The 24,255-nt window shown below is 46.4% G+C and overlaps 1 protein-coding gene across 5 annotated transcripts in view; it reads right to left on the reverse strand.

Annotated features, from left to right (window-relative positions):
* The window catches only part of DPP6 (dipeptidyl peptidase like 6), a 1,109,512-nt gene that overhangs the window by 66,046 nt on the left and 1,019,211 nt on the right, over nt 1-24,255 (reverse strand). For all 5 annotated transcript variants that reach the window (XM_032245216.1, XM_032245218.1, XM_032245215.1 and 2 more), the window contains 3 exons: nt 22,153-22,244; nt 21,169-21,216; nt 19,031-19,149 (listed from right to left, as the gene is read on the reverse strand). In XM_032245216.1, the coding sequence (XP_032101107.1) occupies nt 19,031-19,149; nt 21,169-21,216; nt 22,153-22,244 (259 nt within the window). The remainder of the gene's footprint in view (nt 1-19,030; nt 19,150-21,168; nt 21,217-22,152; nt 22,245-24,255) is intronic.

The following is a 24,255-nucleotide window of genomic DNA, read 5'->3' on the forward strand; positions in this document are numbered from 1 at the left end:
ACAACCCCTGTCGTGACAGCACTCTCTCTTCCCCACACAGACAGATGTTCACTTCTGTCTCAGATGCTCAGAAGGCACTGAGGCCAAAGAGCTTCCCAGCATCAAGGGAAGATGGACTGATAGCCGGTAGAGTGAGTGACAAATATTCCTTTTTTTGGAAGACAATTTATGTATGCTAAAATGGGAGAAATTCATTACTATGAACACTGTCTTACTCAACTGTGCTGGATAGCTCAGAAATAAATACAGGTAGTTTTAAAATAGTCTTACATAGGGCTGGGCATGGTGGCTCACACCTCTTATCCCAGCACTTTGGGAGGCCGAGGCGGGTGGATCACGAGGTCAGGAGATCCAGACCATCCTGGTCAACATGGTGAAACCCCGTCTCTACTAAAAATACAAAATTTAGCTGGGTGTAGTGGCATGCACCTGTAGACCCAGCTACTAGAGAGGCTGAGGAAGGAGAATTGCTTGAACCCAGGAGGTGGAGGATACAGTGAGCCGAGATCATGCCACTGCACTCCAGCCTGGCGACAGAGTGAGACTCTGCCTGAATAAATAAATAAAATAAAAAATAGTCTTCCATACAGATCAGTATAAAAACTATTGTGGATTCCTGAGTATCCAGGCTGGATCCTTGAGACTTAAGCACACCCGCTTCTGCTGCAGCTCCTTCTGGCTACATAAGCTTTGCTGATTTCATAATGACCAAGTGAGCAGCTTGTAAGTGAGGCTGAGAAACAGGAAAAAGTCCTCTTTGACCATCTGGTAGACTGATTCAAGTGAGCATCACTTGCTGGTCACCTGCGGGCCACATGTGGCCCACAGGTGTTTCATTTCACTAAAAGGAATATTTTTCAAATTGTAGTGGGTTGCCAACATTTAAAAATCAGATTTTTACATGAAAATGCGGATTTTGTATTTCTATTGAAATATCGGAAGAACTGGAAATCTAACAATTTCTGAATGGCAAGGACTGGCTGAAGCTGAGTCACAACAGCGCCTGTCAGACATCAGGGGTTCTCTCCAGTGGCCCCCGTTCTGTGACACAAAGAGGGGCTCACTCATTTCCATTCCCTTCCAGTGGCAGTGGGCACCTGTGTTTGCTACCTTTCTCTTCAACAATGAAGAATTGCTAAAGCAGAAATGCACAGCCAGGGAAGCACCTGAATTTTTCTCATCTTTTTCCTCCTCATTAGCATCAATAATTAAGTTTGGGACCGATTCTTTTTATGTCTTCACAGCTAAAGTAGAAACGTTTGTTAGGAGCTACAGACACTTCCTGCCTCTTATAATTCATTTTACTAAACATTAAGATAATGTTCCTGGCCAGGTGCAGTGGTTCACACCTGTAATCCCAGCACTTTGGGAGGCTGAGGAGGGTGGATCACCTGAGGTCAGGAGTGTAAGACCAGTCTGGCCAACATGGTGAAACCCCATCTCTACTAAAAATACATAATTAGCTGGGCATGGTGATATATGCCTGAAATCCCAGCTACTCAGGAGGCTAAAGCAGGAGAATCACTTGAATCCATCTGGGAGGCAGAGGTTGCAGTGAGCCAAGATCTTTCCATTGCACTCCAGCCTGGGCAAAAAGAGTGAAACTCTGCCTCAAACAAACAAACAAACAAAAAACATTCCTTAAGAAACAAGTTATCTACTTTTGAAGAATGAGTGGAAGACATAAATAGATATTTTACTGTTGACCAGAATGTGTCAGCACTGTTTGTGTAAGGTGAGGATTCCCCAGTCCAGTAGCACAGTTTCCTTATCTACAACTAAGAAACGGACTTTTCACCAACAGCCACTAAGGAGAAGAATGAAACTGACTTTGTCTTGAGTGGCTGACAAAGATCGTTTTCAAAATAGGTAATTCAACAAAGTTTGCAGAATAGTCACTTTCGATTTCATAGATCCAACGAATTTTGATGCTTATTCAGAATGCACTTTAGTATCTCCCCATGCATTAGGATTTTTATTATTACAATCAGCGCCGTTGCACAGAGCTGGAGATGCAGGATCTTTGGAGAAGGCGCCACACCTGCCTGGGTGCTGCCATGGGCCCTGAAGTTGCTCTACCGAGTCAGTGTTGGAGAAGAATAATCACAGACTATGAAATTGGCGAGGATCTTAGTTCACCTAGTCCAAAATAATCCAAACAGGGAACCCACAAAAACGTGCCTATCACGTTTCTGCCTGGAGAACTCCTGGGACGAGAGTTTGGCATGTCCACCTTCACTGCTTGTCCATACACTACACACAATAAGACCCACACAACGATGGTTAGGACCTTAGTGACTTTTTTTTTTCATGTTAAGTTGAAGTCTGGCTCCTTAAAACCTTATCCACAGGCACGAGTACTTCCCCCTGAAGTAACAGAGAAGACACATAAAAGTTGCCAAAAAGAGCTGTATATTCACTTGGAAAACTCATTCAGACCCCTTTACTGTGCATTAAGTATGGGTTTAAAATTGCATACTGCATTATTGTTATTACTATTTTAGAGTTAGGGTCTTTCTCTGTCACCCAGGCTCAGGTACAGTGGTGCCATCATAGCTCACCACAGCGTCAAACTCCTGGGTCAAATTGCATATCACATGGTTTTAATCGTTTTTGATTCTTTATGACATTTTTGTCAAAAAAATTAAATCAATGTTCACACTCTCGGATCTTGTAAGCATGCTTTTACAAATGAGGGCCAAAAATAACGTCTTAAAGAATATTTTGGCTACTCACAACATGAGAAGCAGCTTTTGTTGTGACCTAGAAATGGCACGTGCATTAACTTATTTTCCAGGAAGTTCTAGAGGAAGAGTACGACCTTAAACCAGGTTTACACTGGCCCCAAAGTGCAGGACGACAGTGCGGCGTTTACTCATCCACTCAAAAACGCTAATGTGTGGGGAACACTATGCAACAGCTCTTGCACTAGATGCTAGGATCAAAGTGGTGGGTCAGAGTTCCTGCACGCACGGAACTGACGTGCCAGTGGGAAGATGAGCATTTGAAAACACACTCGGAAAAATCAATGGCAGGAATGAAAAGTGCAGCAGAGAAGACGGGATGAGTAGCAGGAAGCAGCGTGGAGGAGCAGGGTGAGGGCTAGAGAGCAATCGGGGTGGGGCCTTCAGAGGGAGCTGGGGAGGTATCTGTGAGCAGAGGCGTGGATGATGCGAGGGGGTGACAGTGTCACTAGCTTTGGTCCGTAAGGTCTCTACAAGCTTGCACTGGGTCTCCTTGCTCCCTGAACCCACAGAGTGAATGTCACAGTCTGGCACTGTGTCAGGACTCAATGGCTGTTCATGTATCAATTACATATACTCAGTCTGGGCTCTGGTCTGAATGTTTGTGTCCCTCTAGATTCCGCTATTGAAATCCTTACCCCCAGGATGATGGTGTTATGGCGTGGGGCCTTAGGATGTGATAACATCACCAGGGTGGAGCCCTCTGAATAGGATTAGCGCTCCAATAAAAAAGGCCCAAGAGAGCTCCCTTTCCCCTCCCACCATGTGAGGGTGCAGCAAGAAGGCACGTCCTCACTGCACACTGACTTGCCTTGTCCTTGGACCTCACACCCTCTGGAACTGTGAGAAATAAATTTCTGCTGTTTAGACACTGCCCAATCTACAGTATTTGGTTATAGCTGTCCGAATGGATGAAGACAGTGTATTATAAGGCTGCGGCACAGATGTCAGTGAAAGTCTTGCCTCTGGGAGCTCAGCACCTGTAAGGGAGATGGACAAGATGCCACAGTGTAAAGGCAGAAAATGCCCTCAGAGCTCCAGGGAAGGAGAAGGCAAGGATGTCACCAGGGAAAGCTTATGGGGTTGAATCTTGGAGGTTGGATAAGATATTTAAATAAGTTGATAGTCTGACAGGTACAGAAGTAATCGGGGAACTTGAGACATCTATTCCACAGTGGCTTTTAACTAGAAGCGCTGCTGTGGGCCTGCAAAGGCTTGCTGTGAATTTCCTGGAGGGTGATGGTGATTAATAAGAGGCTGTAACTTTTACCTATATCTCTTAATTAGTAGTTTACATTTTGTATTCACCAAAATGGTCTTACTATTTCCTTTGATTGCACTGGAAAGCAAATACTGTACTTTGAATTGAGAAAACATATTAGGCTGGGTGTGGTGGCTGACACCTGTAATCCCAGCACTTTGGGAGGCCGAGGTGGGTGGATCAGGAGGGCAAGGAATGGAGACGATCCTGGCCAACATGGTGAAACCCGTCTCTACTAAAAATACAAAAAGATGAGCTGGGCATGGTGGCATGCGCCTGTAGTCTCAGCTACTTGGGAGGCTGAGGCAGGAGAATTGCTTGCACCTGGGAGAAAGGACCTGGCAGTGAGCCAAGATCACATCACTGCACTCCAACCTGGTGACAAAGCAAGACTCCATCTCAAAAAAAAAAAAAAAAAAAAGATATACCTATATACATCCCTTAACATTTCATTTGAAAACTGGCCGTGCTGTCGAAAGTGTTTGGAAAGCTCTGACGGAGGAGCAGTGTCATCACGAGGCTGGGTAAGTGGGACGTGGCCAGATTGCAGGCAGCCTTGAATGCCAGCCTAGGAGTACTTTAATTTTCCTGCCTGCCAAATGGGTCAGCCAATCTATTATCTGTCTATCCATGTTGGATCTAGTGGCAAAAAGGACTGAAAGCGGATAAGGACGACATGAATGCATAGATAAAAATCAAACAAGGTGAAAATGAGTATGTGAGACTATCAGAACAATGAAAAATAGAAATCAGGAAAAAGCTTAAAATAGAAAATGTGTGCTGTAAAGACCTACCCACCTATGCCACACATTTCACGCTAAGCTCTCTAGCAGCCAGCACAGGGTGGGGAAACACGATGGACAGCCCATTAGATGGGTTATGAGAAGCTCAACCATTCCTGGTGTTGAGACCAGAGGAAAATTTATTCTGAATGACCCTTTGCAAAGAACATCTTGAAGTACAGTAGCCAGAAGAGCGTCCTCAACACCGGCCTTGAGAATACGCTTTCAGTAAACACGAAGATTACGTTTTGCGCGGCCAGTCTATATTCATTAGTACAGTTAACAGGCATGAGCCACCGCACCTGGCCTGTAATCTTATGTAATTTCTAAACTTTTAATTGTCAAGTTTTATTAGGAGGTACCTGTCATTAGATCTTTCCCAAAAATCTTAGAATTATGTTTTTTTTTTCTTTTTTTTCTCCAATGACTCAAAAGTGTGGGGCATGTTTTTTCCCATCCTATCTTGGTTTATTTTTTCCCTTTCCTTCTCCCCATTCTCTCCTTCTACAAAGAGATTACATTTGTTGGATCTATTTTTCATAGCTCTCAAGTTTTTGGATGTTCATCTTTGTCCGTTCTAGGGTCTTCTGGGAAGCCCTTCGGTTGTATTTTCTAGGGCACTTTTTGGTGGTGTTCTGTTCATAATTTGACCAAATAAGAACCCTTCAGAAAGTGAAGGGAAGAAGCACTAAAAATAATTAAGAGGCCTTATTAATTTATGTCGGGCATGATCCAGGCTTTTGGGAGGAACTGGGTATTTGACTGTCTTCTTTATTCAGTTCTTCTCAATTTACAAAGATGTGTCTTGTAAATATTGTCAGTCTCCAGCAGTCAGCTCGCCTCACTTCCACAGCCGCCCTCTCTGTGTGGTAAAGGTGACGCCTTCTGGAATCTCTCGGAGGAGATTCACAGTCGGTGTGGCTGCAGCAAATGGACAAGATCTTTAAAATGCTTCTTCAGGGATTTGCTTCACGGGCGCTCGGTCTGAAGCCTCCCTTTCGTGAGTCCCGTGTGCGGCAGTGCTGCCCGGCTGGCTACGCTCTCGTCCAGGCGGCGCCCAGGCTGTGGCCACGTGGCTTCAGCAGCCCCAGCGCTGCTCCTTCCGTGAAGGTGGATTCCGATTCCGGGTGGAGACAGAGTGGAGATGAGGGGATAAGGGGGCCTCTTGCAGAGCTTGGGGCCTCGGCTTTGTGGCCACCTAAGGTGCAGTTCCCCTTCCAGCCCCACTGACCCCTCTGGAAGTCTCCCTGGCCAAGTGTCCTCTTGTCTTAGGGGCAAAAATGGGAGGTGGCAGCATCCACTCTGACGGGTGCACCACAGTTCAGAACTCTGAGCAAACAAACTTCTTCTTGGTCTTCATTTCATAATTGTGTCTTTTGCCAATCCGGTTACATTCCCTGTGTCTGGCTTTCACTTTGACAGTGATCCATTTATGTTTACTTTACAAAAATTCTTCAGCATTCTAGCTCACTGGGCCCCTTCCTAGTGGCCCAGTGGCACTGGTTTTTAAAAATATTTTTATATTTCTTCTATCATTTTACATAGAAAAAAGAGAAATGTATGTGCTCCGGAAGTCATTTTGAACAGAGATATTCTTTAGAAAATGCGATCTGGTCATATTTGGGGCAGGAGCATGGTGAACTGGTCACTGGGAAATCTCACAGGAAAACTGACCAGTCACAAAAGGGCTTTTATTACCCAGAGCAGAGGCAATAGGGCTAAAAGAAATGGACGCATTCTAGAGGCATTATTTATTGGGCTGAATGTCACAAATTGTTTGTTTGTTTGTTTGTTTATTGAGACAGAGTTTCACTCTTGTTCCCCAGGCTGGAGTGCAATGGCGTGATCTTCGCTCACTGCAACCTCTGCCTCCCGGGTTCAAGTGATTCTCCTGTCTCAGCCTTCCAAGTAGCTGGAATTACAGGCATGCACCACCATGCCCAGCTAATTTTGTATTTTTAGCAGAGATGGGGTTTCACCATGTTGGCCAGGCTGGTCTCGAACTCCTGACCTCAGGTGATCCACCCACCTTGGCCTCCCAAAGTGCTGGGATTACAGGCATGAGCCACTGCACCTGGCCCCACTATTTATTTTTAAGGGACATTTCAAGTAAAACACTGCAGGGCATGGCCTCCGATGTAGAAAGGTATGCTGGTACCACGTTCAGCATACCTGCCCCTGCCTAGGGATGGGAAAGGTGTTGAGTGGGAAACAGAGAAGTTTCTTTTCCATGGGAGATTTTTATTTGGTTGTTTCTGAGGAGGAATATGATGGTTTGCTTGGTGTCTGGTGGCATTCACTGAAGAGTATGACATCTTCCAAAGTATTCATGTTACTTGCACTAACAATATAGCCTGCCTTTAGAATCCTTCTCCTTGTTCTTGGTTCATGCAGCGTCAAAGGAAATGGCTCCAAAATGTTTGAGAGACTGAACAGACGCTCTTATAAGCACAGCGGCAGTGCTCCAAGGAGCTGCAAACCTGGTTCAAAACATTTACTTGGACAAATTCAATATTAAAAAGGGCAACTGAGGTTAATTCCTTGGAAACTGGATGTAAGAGATATCTAGAGGATTAACTAGTTTGTAGAACCAAACCATTTGTTTTCAAATTTGTTGGTGGGAGTGAATAGCACCCTACATGTTTGAGTCTAATAATGAAGTTTTATTAATGAAGATGTACACTATGTATTATTTTTCCAGCTCTGGGACTACTCATTTATAGTTAGGCATGAGTTACTAGCAAATAGTTTGAGCAGAAGTAGAATATTTAATTCCTAGGTTGGGATCATGCGAAGGGTACGCCTGCTTACACTGTTGATCCAGCATTCTGAAGGGGTGTGAATCAGCATCACCCCTGGGCCACTATGGAAGGATCTGGAGATTTCTTCGCCCTCATTCAAAAGAAGAATGACAGAAGAGGTGCCCTTCAGTCAGAAACCCTGGGCAACAGCCTCCCTCAGGAGAGTTTCCATGGCAGCCATTTCCATCCCTTCAGGTAACCGAGTCTCAGTCTGCTCTTCATGCGTGCCCTTTTCTTTTCTCTGAAGTGATGTGCTGTCACTTCTGTTTTGGCTGACCGTAATGCTTCAGGAGTCTAGGCCCTTCAAAAAACAAGCCTCTTCACTTCATTCTGCAGTACACGGTGGGTTTTAGAATAAATCTCAAACTTCCAAATGCATTTCATCTTGAATAATACAGAATCTGAAATCTTACCACATGGAGGTATTCATTCATTTCGGGAGACTACACCAAACATCACAGATGCATGGCATGTGGCTGCCACCTGCTCCCTCAAGACTGTGGGTGGCACACATCACCAATCAATCAGGACGTTCACAACATCATCCATCAATCACTCAGGACATTTATGACATCACCCATCAATCACTCATGACATCCATGACATCAGTCAATTACTCATGACGCTGTCATTAATCACTTAGGACATTCATGACATCGTCAAAAAATCACTTATGACATCCATGACACCAGTCAATTACTCATGATGACATGATGACATAATTTATCACTCATGATTTCAGGATAACATCATCAATTGATCACTCATTATAGTCACATTAATCACTCATGATGTTCCTGACATTAATCACTCATTCATGATTCATGACATCATCATTCATGACCCCCATGACATCATTCATCAATTACTCATGATGTTGCTCATATTAATCACTCACTCATGATGTTCATCACAAATCACTCATGTTAGTGACATCATGACTTTTGTGACATATCCATCAATCACTCATGACTTTCATGACATCATCCATCAATCACTCTTGATGTTCTTTCCTGCGGAGCCTGCACTTGGCCTCAGAACCCTTCTCATCCACAGCACTGCAGCCAGCGACTTCCCCACAGAGTTGGTTGGCTGATTCCTATTTTTGATCCCTGCCTTACTCACTTCTCTGTTCTGACTAAAACCTGCAGAAGAGTAACAAGCACCTTAGTGTCCATATTTGCATGACACTTAATAGCACCTTCATGGATATTTCCCCTGGTAAATTACGTTTTTCCAGTGCGAGGATGTAGGCGGGGCAGCTGGGAGCTCCCGGCACCTGAAGGCGTGGAAGGGAAAGGGCACGGCAGGAGGAAAGGGCAGGTGTTAAGACAGCAGGAAATTTACTTCTTAACTTCTGCCAGGAACCAACTATGAGAACCATGCTGGGCACACACACACTCTGGAAGCCACCAGGTACTCCTTTCCATGCCTGATGGTTGATTTAATGTTTTGTGGCTCTGGAATCCATGGCTGCTCTGATTTTCTTAGCTGCTATTGTAAGCACAAGACCTAAGGGTTCCAACCTGAGCCTGCTGAGGTGCTGAAGGGCCCACTCACATTTGGGAAAGGGTGATTCTTCATTCACTTCATGCACATTAACCGCCCCCAACCCTGGCCCCAACTTTTGGATACTGAGTGGGTGGCAAGTAGATGTCTAATAAACTCAGTTGATTACTAAGGTAGTGACAACCATTATGACAATTGAGACTTATTAAACACTTACTATGTATCTGATGCCATGATAAGTACTTTACATGCACTATCTAGGTTAATCCTCCAAACAACCACGCAGGACAGGTACTGTGCTCCCCCTTACCCACTAGGGACATGTGTCCAGACCCCAGTGGATGCCTGAAACCAAGGATAATATGAAACCCCATGTATATGATGCTTTTTTCTGTGCATACATACCTATTATAAAGTTTAATTTATAAATTACGCATAGTAAGAGAAGAACAATAATTAATAAAATAGAACAATTGTAACAATATATGGTAATAAAAGTTATTATGAATATGCTCTCTCAAAATATCTTGTTTGTAATATTTTCAGAGCATAGTTGACTCTACTCTATCCACAGAAAGTAGAACTGTGGTTAAGGGGAAACTGCCATGCTGTTATTCCTCTGATTTTCAGGATGAGGGTGTGGCAGATTGAGCAAGGTTAACCAAGATGTTCAAGGTCACGAAGCTGTAGGTGGCGGAGTCCAGGTTAGAATCCAGCTCAGTGGTTCCATACTCCACAGCCCTCCCTTATTGCCATTTCAATCTCCCGTAATTTTGAGGATGATGGTAATGATGGTGACAACGGAGGATCTTGGGAAATATTTAAGAGCAAGAAGAATAGTTATCAGAATTGAGTCACTTTATTTTGGGCTTGGGTAATAATATATTGGTCCCATTCCACTTGGAAAAGGAGAAGCCTATCTTGATAAACCAAACTAAGTCAAAGACCAAACTTCCTAAAGTCTGCAAAGTAGCTCCCTAAATCATAACTCAACACTGCAAGGGGTGGGGGTGAGAGCCCAGAGCTGTAAGGGATTCAGGAACACAGGCTGCCCATTCCCACTCAGAGCAGCAAGTGACTGCAATAGCTCCATCCTCGGCTTCAAGAAAAGGAAGTTTATTTAGTTATTTTTGAAAATACACAAAAAAGTGTTTCAGTGGGAGGCAGCAAATGCCCAATTCATACACGGAACTCATTTTCCTGGTGGCATTTGGACATTTCTTAGAAACAGGATTGATTGAGTCCTTTTCAAAAACTTGAAGGAAAAGAAATCATACTCTTGAGACTCATTTTGGAGAGAAAAATCCAATTCTCTAAACAGAGGCAAGGACTGTGAAACACAAATTATGTAAATTGTGCACTTTGATTTTCATTGTGCAGTGGCTCTGAGGGTTGAATTCAGATGGGCAGGAGAAAACTCTATACAACTTGTTATGGCTGCATGCCACTTGACTGTGAATTTTGCATTATGACAGGGAAGAAGTATTCCTGGAGAGAATCTACACTGGAACTGCACTTCTTCCTCTAATATGCTAGCATGCTATCCAAAGACATGGTTGGAATCACATTACTTCCTTCAGTGACCCCTCTCGCTGCTTCCAGAATGTGGTGAAGCCATTAAGAACAGTCTCTGGCACAGAGTCTAGTGTGGCTGCCCTTAATTTTGTGTTCCTGAGAAAAGTAAGCACTCTTTCTTTGTAAGAAGGCAATACGGGCCTTAGAAGGGAGGTGTTGTTGGTTTAATTAATGGTGCCCCCCACAAAAGTTATATTGAAGTCCTGACCCCCAGTTCCTGTGAATGTGACCTTATTTGGAAACGAGGTCTTTGGTGATGTAGTCAAGTTAAGATGAAGCTAACTTGTAGTTGGGTCCTCAACCAATGATTGGCATCTATATAAGAAGAGGGAAATTTGGATACCGAGGCAGAGGGGAAGACCATGTGAAGACAGAGGCAAAGATGAAAGCAATGCATTGGTAAGTCAAGGAATGCCAAGGACTGCTGGCAACCACCAGAAGCTGGAGAGAGGCGTGGAACAGATTCCTCCTCACAGCCTCCAAGAGAAACCACACTGGCCAACAGCTTGATTTTGGATTTGTGGCCTCCAGAACGGTGACAGAATACATTTCTGTTGGGATAAACCACCCAGATTGTGGTAATGTGTTATATCCGTCCTAGGAAGTGAGTCCAGGAGGTGAGCATGTTTTTCTTTAAAGGTGGAATTGGGTTTATCCATGACTAGAAGGTGAGACCGCCCAGGCCTCCCCCATTCTGTGCATCCCCAGTTTTCTAAGACAGCTGAAGACTGAGTTCCTGTCACGGGCATAGGTCTAGGGGTGAATCCCCAGCCACTTTCACATTCTCTGATTTCTCATTCATCCCTCCTAGAAGGGGCTAAAAATCAACCCTGTCCTGGATAAAAAGTCTTGGAAGAATGCATAGTGCTTTATCAGTTAGCCAAACACAAAAGCATGGAAATGCGAAATACGATATTGAGTTTAGGGAATTCTAAGTAGATCTATTTGTGCTAGAATATAAAGTGCAAGGAATCAGAAATGGGAACATAGTCATCAACTATTAAAATATAATTAGAAATGTATTTTGAGGCCCCGGCACAGTGGCTCATGCCTGTAATCCCAGTACTTTGGGAAGCCAAGGTGGGTGGATCACCTGAGGTCAGGAGTTTGAGACCAGCCTAGCCATCATGGTGAAACCCTGTCTCTACTAAAAACACAGAAATTAGCTGGGCATGGTGGTGGGCGCTTGTAATCCTAGCTACTCAGGAGGGTGAAGCAGGATAATTGCTTGAACCCGGGACACGGAGGTTGCAGTGAGCCAAAATCACACCATTGCGCTCCAGCCTGGGTGACAAGAGCGAAAGTCCATCTCAAAAAGAAAATATACTTTTCAAATTGTAAAGAACTTAACAAATAGATTATTTCTTTTATTACCTATCTCACAGGGTCATTGAGAAGACCAATTAAGTATGTATGCCAAAAGTTGTTTGGTATATTCTGGAAAATCATCATAGGAGTTTACATTATAATACAATATTTTGAATATAGCTGGCTTCACTTCCAGACGATAGAGAGTTGGAAAGAAACTCTCTGTATTACGTAGATAGGTGAGTTTCTACAAGGTTCCACAGAGTCTGGCTTACAGCTGATCCCTTGCATGAGTATCCAGGGGTCATCTGAAATCCATGCCCTTTAGATATAAATACTGACATTCAGAGACGGGATCTAGTGAGGCAGTGAGTGGATATAAGGGCCATAAGCATTTCTTTGTTTTCTTTTTTCTTGTTTTTTTGAGACAGAGTCTCACTCTGATGCCCAGGCTGGAGTGCAGTGGCACCATCTTGGCTCACTGCAACCTCTGCCTCCCGAGTTCAAGTGATTCTCCTGCCTCAGCCTCCTGAGTAGCTGGGACTACAGGTGTGCACCATTATGCCCGGCTAATTTTTGTATTTTTAGTAGAGATGGAATTTCATCATATTGGCCAGGCTGGTCTCAAACTCCTGACCTTATGATCTGACTGCCTCAGCCTCCCGAAGTGCTGGGATTATAGGCATGAGTCATCGTGCCTGGCAGCATTTCTGAGCCTCTATTTATGTATGCATTCAATTCAAATCTAGTTTTAATGTAACTGTGCAAAGTAGAAAAATAATTTATGGGTTTGTATGTATAGTCAAAAATTAAGGAATTAACTGAAAATAATTATTTAGGTTAATAATTATTATTAGCCTAAAAATAATTTTTAGGTTTATATGTAAAATCAACAATTTTAACGAATTAAGAATTATAAACATAAACATATAAGCATAAAAATGTCAAATATTGAGAAGCTGCAGAAGAAATATTAATGAAAAATTAGAGAGAACACATGTTGATACTACTAGATGGAACTCTATAATGATGATAGACACAATACATTGTGGAAGAAAAACTGGACATTAGGAGAGTATCAGTATGCCAAAGACTAATGAAACAGAAGTACTGCTTGCAAACAACTGATGAGCTACAATCAGCTATGATTATAATGGGCTGAGTGTTTATGTTCCCCCAAGTTTATATATTGAAGTCCTAACCTCCAACGTGATGGTATTAGAAGTGGGGTCTTTAAGAGGCAATTAGATCCCAAGACCAGAACCCTGGGGAATGGGATTAGTGCACTTATAACAAGGCCCCAGAGAGCTCTCTCACCCTCTTTCCACCATATGAGGATACAAGAAATTGGTCAACTGTGACCCAGAAGAGGGCCCTTGCGAGGACCAACCATGCTGGCACCCTGGTCTTGGACTTCCAGCTTCCAGAATTGTGAGAAATAAATTAATGTTGTTTATAAGCCTCACAGTCTATAGTACTTCACTACAGCAGCCCAGATCTACTAAGATGATAAAGTTATACTGCTGAATATAAGTTATAATGCTGAATGTAAGTTACAGGATAGGTCAATATCAGCTAAACTTACCAAAAACTGTCCTAATGGAAGGCCCACAAAAGGCAAGAAGAATGATGAAGTTTAAACAGAGCAGTTATAATTTCAGGATTTTATACCTAGCCCTTATGTCCTAATGTGGTTTGATAGCCTGTATCTGCTCTCAGGGGCATGCCTTTTGGCTGGTTGGTATCCCCTCTTGTCTTAGCTGTTAAATCCTTTGACTATCATCCCTTCCTATGCAGACAACCTGAACTACTTGCACTTCCCTCCCTATGTGACAGGTTGAACAGCTTTGAATGTGGGAACATTGACAAATTTCACCAAGGAGAAACCTCTCATTGCCAGTACATTTATTCTTAACCTAAAAAAGGAAGAATTCTTTGGCTCTGGTTGCAACTGGAAGACTAAGTTAATCTGTATAATAAAATGCTGCAGGAAGCGGGAAAGAGAAGAAAACATGAGTCGCTAATGCTGGGAAGGGAGATGTTATTTTGTCACAGATGTTATTTTGAATGTCACAAGACATTCAAAATAATTTGGGGTGTGAAGGAAACAAGAGAGGAAATGAGTGTTGACTAAATGTTGGTCTAGACTACACATCTGGGTCCACTTTAATATCTACTGAGAAATGTGGAGAAAAATAAAATTATTTTAAATTATCTTGTTTATTAAATCAGGTTGCTTGTATTCACTTGCTCATGATTCACAGGCTGCAAAAGATTCCATTGCATAATCTAAGAACATTTCATGTGCTGCACCTTCTGCTTGGACTGCTTTTTCCCATTCCAAATCCTACTCATTCATTTATATTAAATGCCACCTCATCATTTATGACTTCCTTGAGTCTCCTCCTCCAGCAAAATGCCCCAAGCAATCCAAATGGGTATAATCATTTTCTCCTTTAGGATTTCATAGCAATTGATCTCATCCCTTAGGCGATCATCACCAATGCCTGCTCAGCTTTCCCTGTGGCAGGGCGAGGCTCAGCTTGAGGGTCTGCGAAGTCAGTTATCACTGGTAACTACTTCCAGGTTCAAAGAGTTGGCTGCTGCTGTCTCCCCACTTAGTTTGTTGTCTTTGTAAATTTAAGCCTTTTCAGAAAATCTCTTTATAAGTGAGATTTTGGTTACCTTCAGGGGGAAAGTTTAATTTGGGCATTCAAATTATGTTAGCCAGAAAATAGCTTATTATGTAAACATTTTAAAGAGCAATTTTGTAGAGAAGAGGGCTGGTTTATGTTTACCTTAAGATGAGGCAACAGGCTAAATATTTAGATAGATCTTAAATGAATCAGGAAACCGTAGGGTGACAATTTCATAATGACTAAGACTTCGGTTACTTAATCAAAGAAAGGCAGAGTGGAGACTGGATTAGATGATCTAAGATCTATTCCTATCTTCAAATTCTATGAATTTGTTTGATTATTGTAGGGATCCAGGCACTGGGGGGAGGAGCATCCCAACCCGAAGGTGAGATTGTGGAGGTGCTCAACAGGCCAGGTCAGTTGTGTGTCATCCAATGTGGCCATACCTAGGGCCTGGGTCAGTCATGTGTGTGACCCAGTGTGGCTGTGCCTGGGGCCTGGGTCAGTCATGTGTGTGACCCAGTGTGGCTGTGCCTGGAGTCCAGGACAGTCGTGTGTGTATGTGACAGAGTGTGGCTGTACCCAGGGGCTAGATCAGTCATGTGTGTGACCCAGTGTGGTCATACCTGGGTCCCGGGTCAGTTGTATATGTGTGTGGTCGTACCTGGGTCCCAGGTCAGTTGTGTGTGTGTGTGTGTGTGTGTGTGTGTGTGTGTGTGTGTGTGACACAGTGTGTCTGTACCTGGGGCCTGGGTCAGTTGTGTGTGTGACCCAGTGTAGCTGTACCTGGGTTCTAGGTCAGTCGTGTGTGTGACTTTGTGTTGCTGTACCTGGGGGCTGGGTCACTCGTGTGTCTGACCTTGTGTTGCTGTACCTGGGGTCCGGGACAGTTGTGTGTATGTGACCCAGTGTGGTTGTACCAGGGACCAGTTCAGTTGTGTGCGTGACCCAGTGTGGCTGTACCTGGGTTCTGGGCCAGTCGTGTGTCTGCCCTTGTGTTGCTGTACTTGTTCTTTGCTTCGGTTTTCCTCCCAGGTATCAACTACGGAGCCATCTCTTCACAATAACTATTTGCAGACCACAACACAGGCCTTGTGAATATATAAACATAAAAAGAATCATAAATTCTCCCTGGGACAGAAGGCCAGTGGCAGACCAGAAATCTTCACAGAAGCCACCCTACAGTGCTCTCTAAACCCACTTTGTCCACACAGCTTCCCAACACGGGGCTGTGTTTCTGTCTACCACGGGCTCCATGTTTACAACCACCATGTGGGAACGGGAACTTCCCTGCCTAAATCCACAGTCTGGGAGAGCCTTTCTGATTTCAGCCCAGGGCTGCAGTTTATGGAAACTGAACCATAAAAGGCTTCCAGTTGTCAGAATGAAGCATCCAGACGAAACTTGAGCTTGAACTTAGCAGGGAGCTGTGACCTCTGAAGGGAAGCAGAGCAAGGGTCAATTAACAAGTAAGGGCCAGGTGAGGTGGCTCACGCCTATAATCCCAGCACTTTGGGAGGTCAAGGCAGGTGGATCATTTGGACCAGGAGTCTGAGACCAGCCTGGCCAACATGGCGAAACCCTGTCTTTACTAAAAATATAAAAATTATATATTCCTGTAATCCCAGCTACTTGGGAGGCTGAAGCAGGAGAATTGCTTGAACCCAGAAGGTGGAGGTTGCAGTGAGCTGAGATTGCACCCGTACACTCCAGACTGGGCGACAGAGTGAGACTCCGTCTGGATTCTGGGTTCTGGGAGGGTCACCACGTGAAGCAGATGTTAGTACACATCAGGAATATGACCAAGCAGCCCAGCCTCAAACCACAATTTAAACTTTTTTTCTTTTGCCTCTCCTCTTCCACTTGCTCCCAGTCTTAAGACACAACTTTGAGACATGCTGCATGTGTGTCACTTTTCATCTGAAACACAGCCTCAGAATGTGCTGTGGCCTCCCCTCCCTTTCTTTTCCCATTCTGTGCTCCCTTATGCACATTTCCTAACCCAGATGCTTCCTGAGCACATACCACGCTCTCCTGACTGGTCATGTATTTCCTTAAAACCTCCAGGGGTCAGATCCTGATGGAACCAGATACCTCCAGAATTCTCTCTCTAACAAAAGATTACTTCAAGGCTGCAACCCACTCACGGCTGAAGAGTGCCTACAAGACTGACTGTGATGAATTGGTAACCTGGTAGGATCCATGATGGCGCCAGCCCCCACACCAAATGCGGCAATAATTAGAGGGGCCACCACAGCCAGTCACACCCTTGGCACCTTCTAACTCACCAAGAAGCTCTTCTGAATTTCAAACCCTTCTTTAAAACAAAACAAAACAAAACAAAAACCCTGCATTTCCTCTACAAATTGGAGAGTGGAATTGCTTTCTGCCCTTCCCTTGCTGGCACAGATAATAAAGAAAAATTGCTCCTTCATATTACAACCTATTTTAATTTTGACTTCTTTCCATGAGTGGCAAGCAGCCAGACCCTTCTTGCTGGTTACAGTAAGAATCCAGAAAATACAAATCCATACAGATCCCGAAGGCTCTGCCTCCTGCTGAGGCCAGACCAAGCCCCTCTGGTAAATGACCTCTGCCCCTAACTCAGGACTTCCACGATGGAGGCCTGTTGCCTTTCTCATTCAACCATTGTTGCTTGGGGTGCTCTTCTTGAAATCTATTTTCAAGTTCTCAATTGTGTGTTTCATCATGACCTCCTGTGTGTTGAAGCTGCCTCCTGCTTCTGAGACAGGATTCTGGATTCTGGATTCTGATTTTGTAGCTCCTTGTAAGATTCTCTAGCTCCTAGTGGGTCTGCTTGCTATGTTTTCCCAACCCCTATGCCCCGCCAATCCCTATAATTTCCCAGGTTCTTATTTCCCAAGGATCTCGTCCCAGGGAGTCAAGTGTCACTGGGCTAAGAACCGGGAGACCTTGATGCTGGTCCTCTCTGTATCACTGGCTCATCGGGAGTCAGGGAATCCACTCAACTTCTGGCTTAGGGTTTGTCATCTGATACATGAAGTGGATCAATTAGATCTTAGGTTCTTTCCCCTACAGCACTCTATGATTTCAGATACTTGGTGGCCTCCTTCTTGGGAGGCACAGGGAGGAGGAATTTGGTACCATCAACTTTGAGGGGACGGGGGCACTAATGTATTTCAGATGCCATCCCCACCCCCCACATCCCTCCGTGGTCTCCTCACTGTCTTAGAAGAATGTCCGGGGATGAGATTGTGTTGAACAAGAGGCTGAGTGTTCCTGTTCTGCAGATTTTCAAGATTTTAGATGACACTGGTAAAAAGAGAAGGAAGTCATGAAGCCATGAGCTCTCCAGTAGCTAGCAATGGGTAGCAAAGACATTGTGCTGATAGAAGTTGTTAATTCTCCACCTATGGCGTAGGGGGTTGAAACTCTAAATGAGGAGTGAACTGCTCCTGATCTCAATCTCTGCCTCTAGCATATTCTCATTCCTTGAGTTCGTCACAGGAGATTATATTTTGTTATGACCATGTTTGATGGCTTACCTTTCCATGGGTTCATATTGTATCTTTCCAAGATACAGGATAAGAAGCAAAAGTATCCTTTGTATCCTGTAGGCAACATGGCCTACTCTTTTGTGTATGCTGGTTGGTGTGAAAAAACTCTTGCAGTTTGGGATAAATTATCAATGAATTGGGACATAGAAAAAATATTTTTTCTGAGACTTCTTTAATATAACCCAAATCCTTTTTTTTTTTGTTTGAGACAGAGTCTCACTCTGTCACCCAGGCTGGATTGTAGTGGCACAATCTCGGCTCACTGCAACCTTCGCCTCCCAGGTTCCTGCAATTCTTCTGCCTTAGCCTCCTGAGTAGCTGGGACAATGGGCATTCACTACCACACCCGGCTAACTCTTGTAGTTTTAGTAGAGATGGGGTTTTGCCATTTTAGCCAGGCTGGTCTCGAACTCCTGACCTCAGGTGAATCTGCTCACCCTGGCTTCCCAACGTGCTGGGATTAGAGATGTGAGCACCACACCTGGTCGTATTCAATCATCCTTAAATACGATTGAAAAGTTAATCTTTGGAATTGTTTTACCACCTTTAATAATGGCTTAGGCTCATCACTGTGCAGGGTATTAACCCCACTAGCTCATGGACTGTTGATTGTGGACAATGGGAGACAGACTGTGGGATTACCAGCACAGCACGCACCAAACACTCTGATAAGCCGGATACCTTTCATGAAACGTAAAGTGGCCCCACCGCACCAGACTTTGTGGGGGTCCAGTCATCTTGCCCCATGAGCAAGGTTACCAGGTAGGCGGGATCCCCACCTGCTCTGGAACGCCGCCGTATCCCTGCAAGTGTGCCTGCCAGGACTCTCCGCGTCAGCCTGAAACAGGCTTGACGGGGTGGCAGGGGCTTACCTTCGCACTTGAGCAGGAAGAAGTCCATGCTGTGGCTGAAGGAGGCACTGAAGTAGGTGCAGTTCTCAACCAGATCGCAGGAGAGGCACTGCCTGTTGAAGTTGCCCACCGTGTTGGCACTGGAAGAGCAAACGATGAAGGTTTGCCATGAACCATGAACATGGGCGGAGAGGAGCTGCCCTCCCCTCTGGGTGCGGCCAGCTGGCAGGCTCTCTCCACGAAGGTGCTCTGCAGAGCCCTGCTACAGACCTCCTCCACCCCCGGGCCTTTCTCCATCTGCCTCCCTGCTGGAGCCCAAGACTGCCCAGCTCCGTTTCCACCTTTCTTGGCTAGTGGGTCCCTCCCACTCTCAAGAAGGCTGGCACACAGTTGCCTACACTGCCTTCTCCGGGCTTTGCAGGTGGCCTGGCGCGAGGAGCACGGAGCTGTCAGCGTTAGGGTCTAGCGCTCTATCTGCCCGTGAGCTGTCTCTCTGAGTGGATGACCAGACATTTGAGTACAGCAGACAGGGCGACGTATCTTCACATTCTCTGGAGTTCCAGACGCTGGCCTGTGGCCAGGCACGGGCTCCAGCAGCACCAGTGGGGTTGAACTCTGGCAGCTCCCAAAAGCCACGTCCTCTGACAGAGTGAAACTGCTGAGAGTTCGCGCTTCCCAATCAGTGGAGCTAGACAAGTGGGAGCCAGCCTGAAGACTTACCCGGGACCACTGTGGTCCAGTGTCCTTTCAAGTCAAGAAGGCCTAACACATGCTCCCTAAAATGGAAAGATCCTAAGGTACCGATCTACCTGGAAGAATTTCTTATCTGAACATTTTGCCCTGGGAAGGTCTCCTCTAACCACAGGTTTCAACATGAAGTCTGTTCTGCCAGGAGTAAAGACATTTCATGGGAGAGGGAAGAAAGACAACCTTCTCATTCTGTGAGTTAGAGGACAGGGGCCCAGGCAGCCCCTCACTTTTATTAACTGGTGACATGTGGATGTCAATTTTCCTAGTAGACACATGGCTATGGTGGACCATCTACACAGAGGAGCTGTGTACACTGGCTCCTGCATGCTGACTTCATCGTCTCCTTGTAGCTGCCGATAGCTGGAAGGGAGGCTGCATTCACGGGGGGCGGGGGTGGCTTTCCAGTGTTCCCACGGAGGGTGGGGTAACAGGCATTGGCTCCGTTTAGACAATACACCACTGGCCTCAAGCCTCAGGTCTGCACTGAAGAACACCCTCTTCAGCGGCTTTAGGTGTAACTGGCTGCAGCCCTCCCACACAGAGGCACGGGGGGCAGCGATGCCCCCTCCTCACCGCCGCGGCCCTGGTAGAAAGCGCCCAGGGCTAATCTCACTTCACAACCCAAAGCCTCCTTCAGTGAGAACAGTGACTGGGCAGATGACAGGACTGAACATTGAAGAGGGGCACACCCTGGAGCAAAACCCAGTCCCCTCCAGGGTCCAGAGCACACAGCCCTGACCTCTTAGAGATTTGGAAGCGTGCCCAAAGTCGCACGGTTGGGCTGTTGAGATGGGAAACTGCCTTTCAGGTCTCATCATAAATACAAGCCTTTTTACTTCATAGCCATAGAAGAGTTTTGATTAATCTTTTCTAATCAATTTCATTTATCTACCCTGATGCCAAATAACTTTACATTGCTCCCGAACGCAGGAGCCTCAGGAACATGCCCCCTTCTTCCTCAGGGCAGAGTCCCCCATTGTGAGCTGCAATGCCGGACAGCAGGGCCGACCTCCTCGAACTGACCCACGGGTTCATTTCCAAACCAGACTCTGCTCCCTACAAAAACTCAGTGGGTATTGCTGGGGGGGCAGAATTCCTCTGAGTTGACATTGAATAGAGGTGAAAAGGAAAGACGGGTAAAAGTCCGTCAGTTAGCAGGAGAGGAAAGTGGCTGATGGGGAAAACCCAACTCAACAACAGCAGAAAAATAAAGCCTCAAAAATCTCAAAACTGCCCCTTTGGTTGCCTCTGCAAGTTTCATTACTTCTGTCCAGAATCTACGCTACTATTCTGTGGTGGGGTCTGTCTTTGCTGCCCGCCTTTCTGAACAGCTGAAAAGGTGCAATTCTGCAAAGCCCAGATGCCCTCCTAAGTGGGGAAGCCCCGTGCTCAGGGGCAGCCAGAGGTACCTGTAGAGGTGTCGTCTCCGAGGCAGGTCCTCCGTGCTCAGGAAGTAGCTGCAAAGATCAGCAAGGTGCACAGGGTTAGTTCGCTCCAGGGCGTGCCTGCACTTCACATTCCTGGCACTACCTCTATGGACGCTCCTCAGGGACTGCCGCCCATGGCCTGCAGGGAGTAGCTCCCCTGTTCAGGCCCAGCTACACCTGTGGCCAGAGCAGGGGATGGCCAGACACTTAAGGGCTGAGGGACACCAGTGCAGATTCCACTGGCTCCAGGTGCCCCCTGCACTGGCTTCTGCTTCATGGCCAGAGGGTACTGTGGTTGGGGTGACAAGCACCTGAATGTGGACGTGGAATTTTTTTTTTTTACAAGATCACTCACCTTCTGGAGGGCAAGGATCTGAGAACATTTAAGACAAGTTCAGACACAGCCTGGCCCAATCAATACTTGTTGATTCCTTTTCACCTAAGACCTCCCAGTGCAGAAAGCTTGGCTCTTACCCTGGAGGCAGGGAGGTGAGAGGGCCCTCCTCATTTGAGCCAAATCCACCTGCTACCAACTGAATAACCCGGAGCAAGGTACTTCTTTTTGTTTTCATTTACTTATTTTTAAAATGGGGAAAGCAGTAAAGGCACCTCATGGAACTGTTGTATTCCATGAGATAACGCCTGGAAAGCACCGGCATAGCACCTGGACGAGTGAGGGCCCGGTCAGTATCAGGGCCACCCCCATTACTGCTGCCAGCATGCTTCACTCCCGGGCGGGCTGCAAGCCTGTGCCCTCAGGACGCCGCAGCTCTGGAAGTTGGGCTGTTGAGACGGGAATCTACGCCACATTTTCATGAAGAAACTAGGAGCTGGTGATGCTGCCTGAGGAGGAAAGAGGAGCCCTCCCAACCCCGGGCTCCTGCACTCCATGAGCATAACTGACAAAACTAACAAACGTGTCCCACTGGCCAGTACGATGGGGGCGGGCCCCTGGTTCTCACTCACATCTTATTCCCCTTCTCGTCGTAGGCTAGGATCTTGGTGACGTCCCAGTCCCCGGAGGTGATGGACTGGATGTTGTCATTGCTGCTGTTGGGCTGAAACACACAGACATGGCCTCAGAAGACACCAGTGTCCCAGCATGGCTCTTCATCCTCCCACTGTTTCCGACACCAGGCGACAGGGGCGGCTGCTGTCTCTGTGGGAAGGGCTCTCTGCCCCTTCTGCCTGCTCCTCTCCTGGGAGGCAACATCCTCTGTGAAGCTCCCGACCAACCCCAGGCCTGCAGCTCCCCCACCCCCGTCAGCAGCGGGGAACAGCGCACCGTCCTCTTGGGTGATGCCAATCACTTGGGCCTGGCCTCCAAGCACGATGGAAGCGTCTCAGGAGGAGAGTCAGTGCTTCACAGGCCTTTTTCATCTGTGAACCTAATCAGTGGAGCCATTATGAAGGGGGACCACGGAGGGAGGAAAGGGACAAATGCGGGAGGTGGAGGAATTCGGGCAGGGAAACCCAATAAATGGAGGAAGGGTGCTCCCTGCTGCCGCTGACCAGGGCGGTCTGGACCCGTATTGCCGCAGGACACGTTGTGCATGCGGTCTTTCCCTGTGTGCCTCCTGAGCTAAGAAGAATGATTACACAAGAGATCGCAACAGAAGAGAGAGACAGGCCGTGCAGGCAGGAGCGGTGTTTCAGTGGGGTTTGAAATGGGGTGTGGGGGTTTCCAGGTGCAGCCCCGGGCAGCTGTTCTGGACGGCACATGCCTTGGGAGGTAGGCACAGAGTGGGGAGAGATTAAACTAGGTGGAGGGTCGGAGGTCACACCCTGGAGGCTGCAGACTCTCATATGGGCTGGGGGGTGGTGGCAGGACCTGGGGTGGGGGGCAGAGAGGGTACAGGAGAAGCTGGGGAATTTGAAGCAGGTTTGGACAGGGAAGGTTGTGGGGGCCCCCTCCCCAGGGGTTCCTGGGGACCTGCAGGAGGCGGTGACTGGCGGGTGGTGCAGGAGACCTGCTTCCTGCTGGAAGGTTTGATGGGGCTCTGGGAAGATGATGGCAACTTGGACAAATACAGAGACTCGGGGCCAAATGAAAACACCAAAGCATTTTAAAATTTTTTGAGACGGTGTCTCACTCTGTCACCCAGGTTGGAGTGCAGTGGTGCGATCTCAGTTCACTGCAGCCTCTGCCTCCTGGGTTCAAGCAATTCTCCTGCTTCAGCCTCCCAAATAGCTGGGACTACAGGTATGTGCCACCATGCCTGGCTAATTTTGTATTTTTGGTAGAGACGGGGTTTCACCATGTTGGCCAGGCTGGTCTCGAACTCCTGACCTCAGGCGGTCTGCCTACTTCAGTCTCCCAAAATGCTGGGATTACAGGCATGAGCCAAGGTGCCCGGCCAGCATTTTAAAATCTTGATCTAAATGGTTTAAAATAGTAAACCAACGAATGTAGGGTGGTAGAATGAAGAGCATAGGAAAAAGCAGACGAAACAGCCTGCAGCCATTCTGTCAGTCATGCCATTAAGGAGCCTCTCAGAGACGCCATTCCCATCCCAGGATCTCTGCAGCCCCACCCTCATTCCACCAGAGCTGCTCTCAGGGGGGATATTCTTGGATTTTTTTCCTTTGAAATTGCCTTTGGGGCCTCATCATAAATAGGAGCTTTCTACTTTATAGCCATAGAATTTGTGATTAACCTTTTTTCTAATCACATGTCATTCATCTTCCCTGATCCCAAATAACTTTAGGCTGTTTTCAAACTGAGGAGCTTCAAGAATGTGCCTCCCTTCTTCCTCAGGTCAGAGTCCCCCAAAGTCAGCACTATGGCAGCCCCATCTTGTAGGCGTGAGGCTCCTTGAGGTGACCTCTGTGGGGGACTGTGACCCCGGGATGTCTACTTTTGATCCTAAATTCATGTATATTAATCTCTAAAGTTCCCTACTCAGGGATGCTCCCTTCCTACCCTGCCAGACCCCAGAACCAGTGAGCAATGGCTGGTAGTGGCCACATCATAAAAACAATGACTGCATCCAGCTCCAGAGGAGACGGAGTGGTGGGGGACGCTGGAGCCCTGGGGGACGCTGGAGCCCTGGGGGAGGCTGGAGCCCT

Source organism: Sapajus apella, unplaced genomic scaffold (genome assembly GCF_009761245.1).
Source record: "Sapajus apella isolate SASKATOON/1434 unplaced genomic scaffold, GSC_monkey_1.0 scaffold56, whole genome shotgun sequence".
NCBI classification, from domain to species: domain Eukaryota; kingdom Metazoa; phylum Chordata; class Mammalia; order Primates; family Cebidae; genus Sapajus; species Sapajus apella.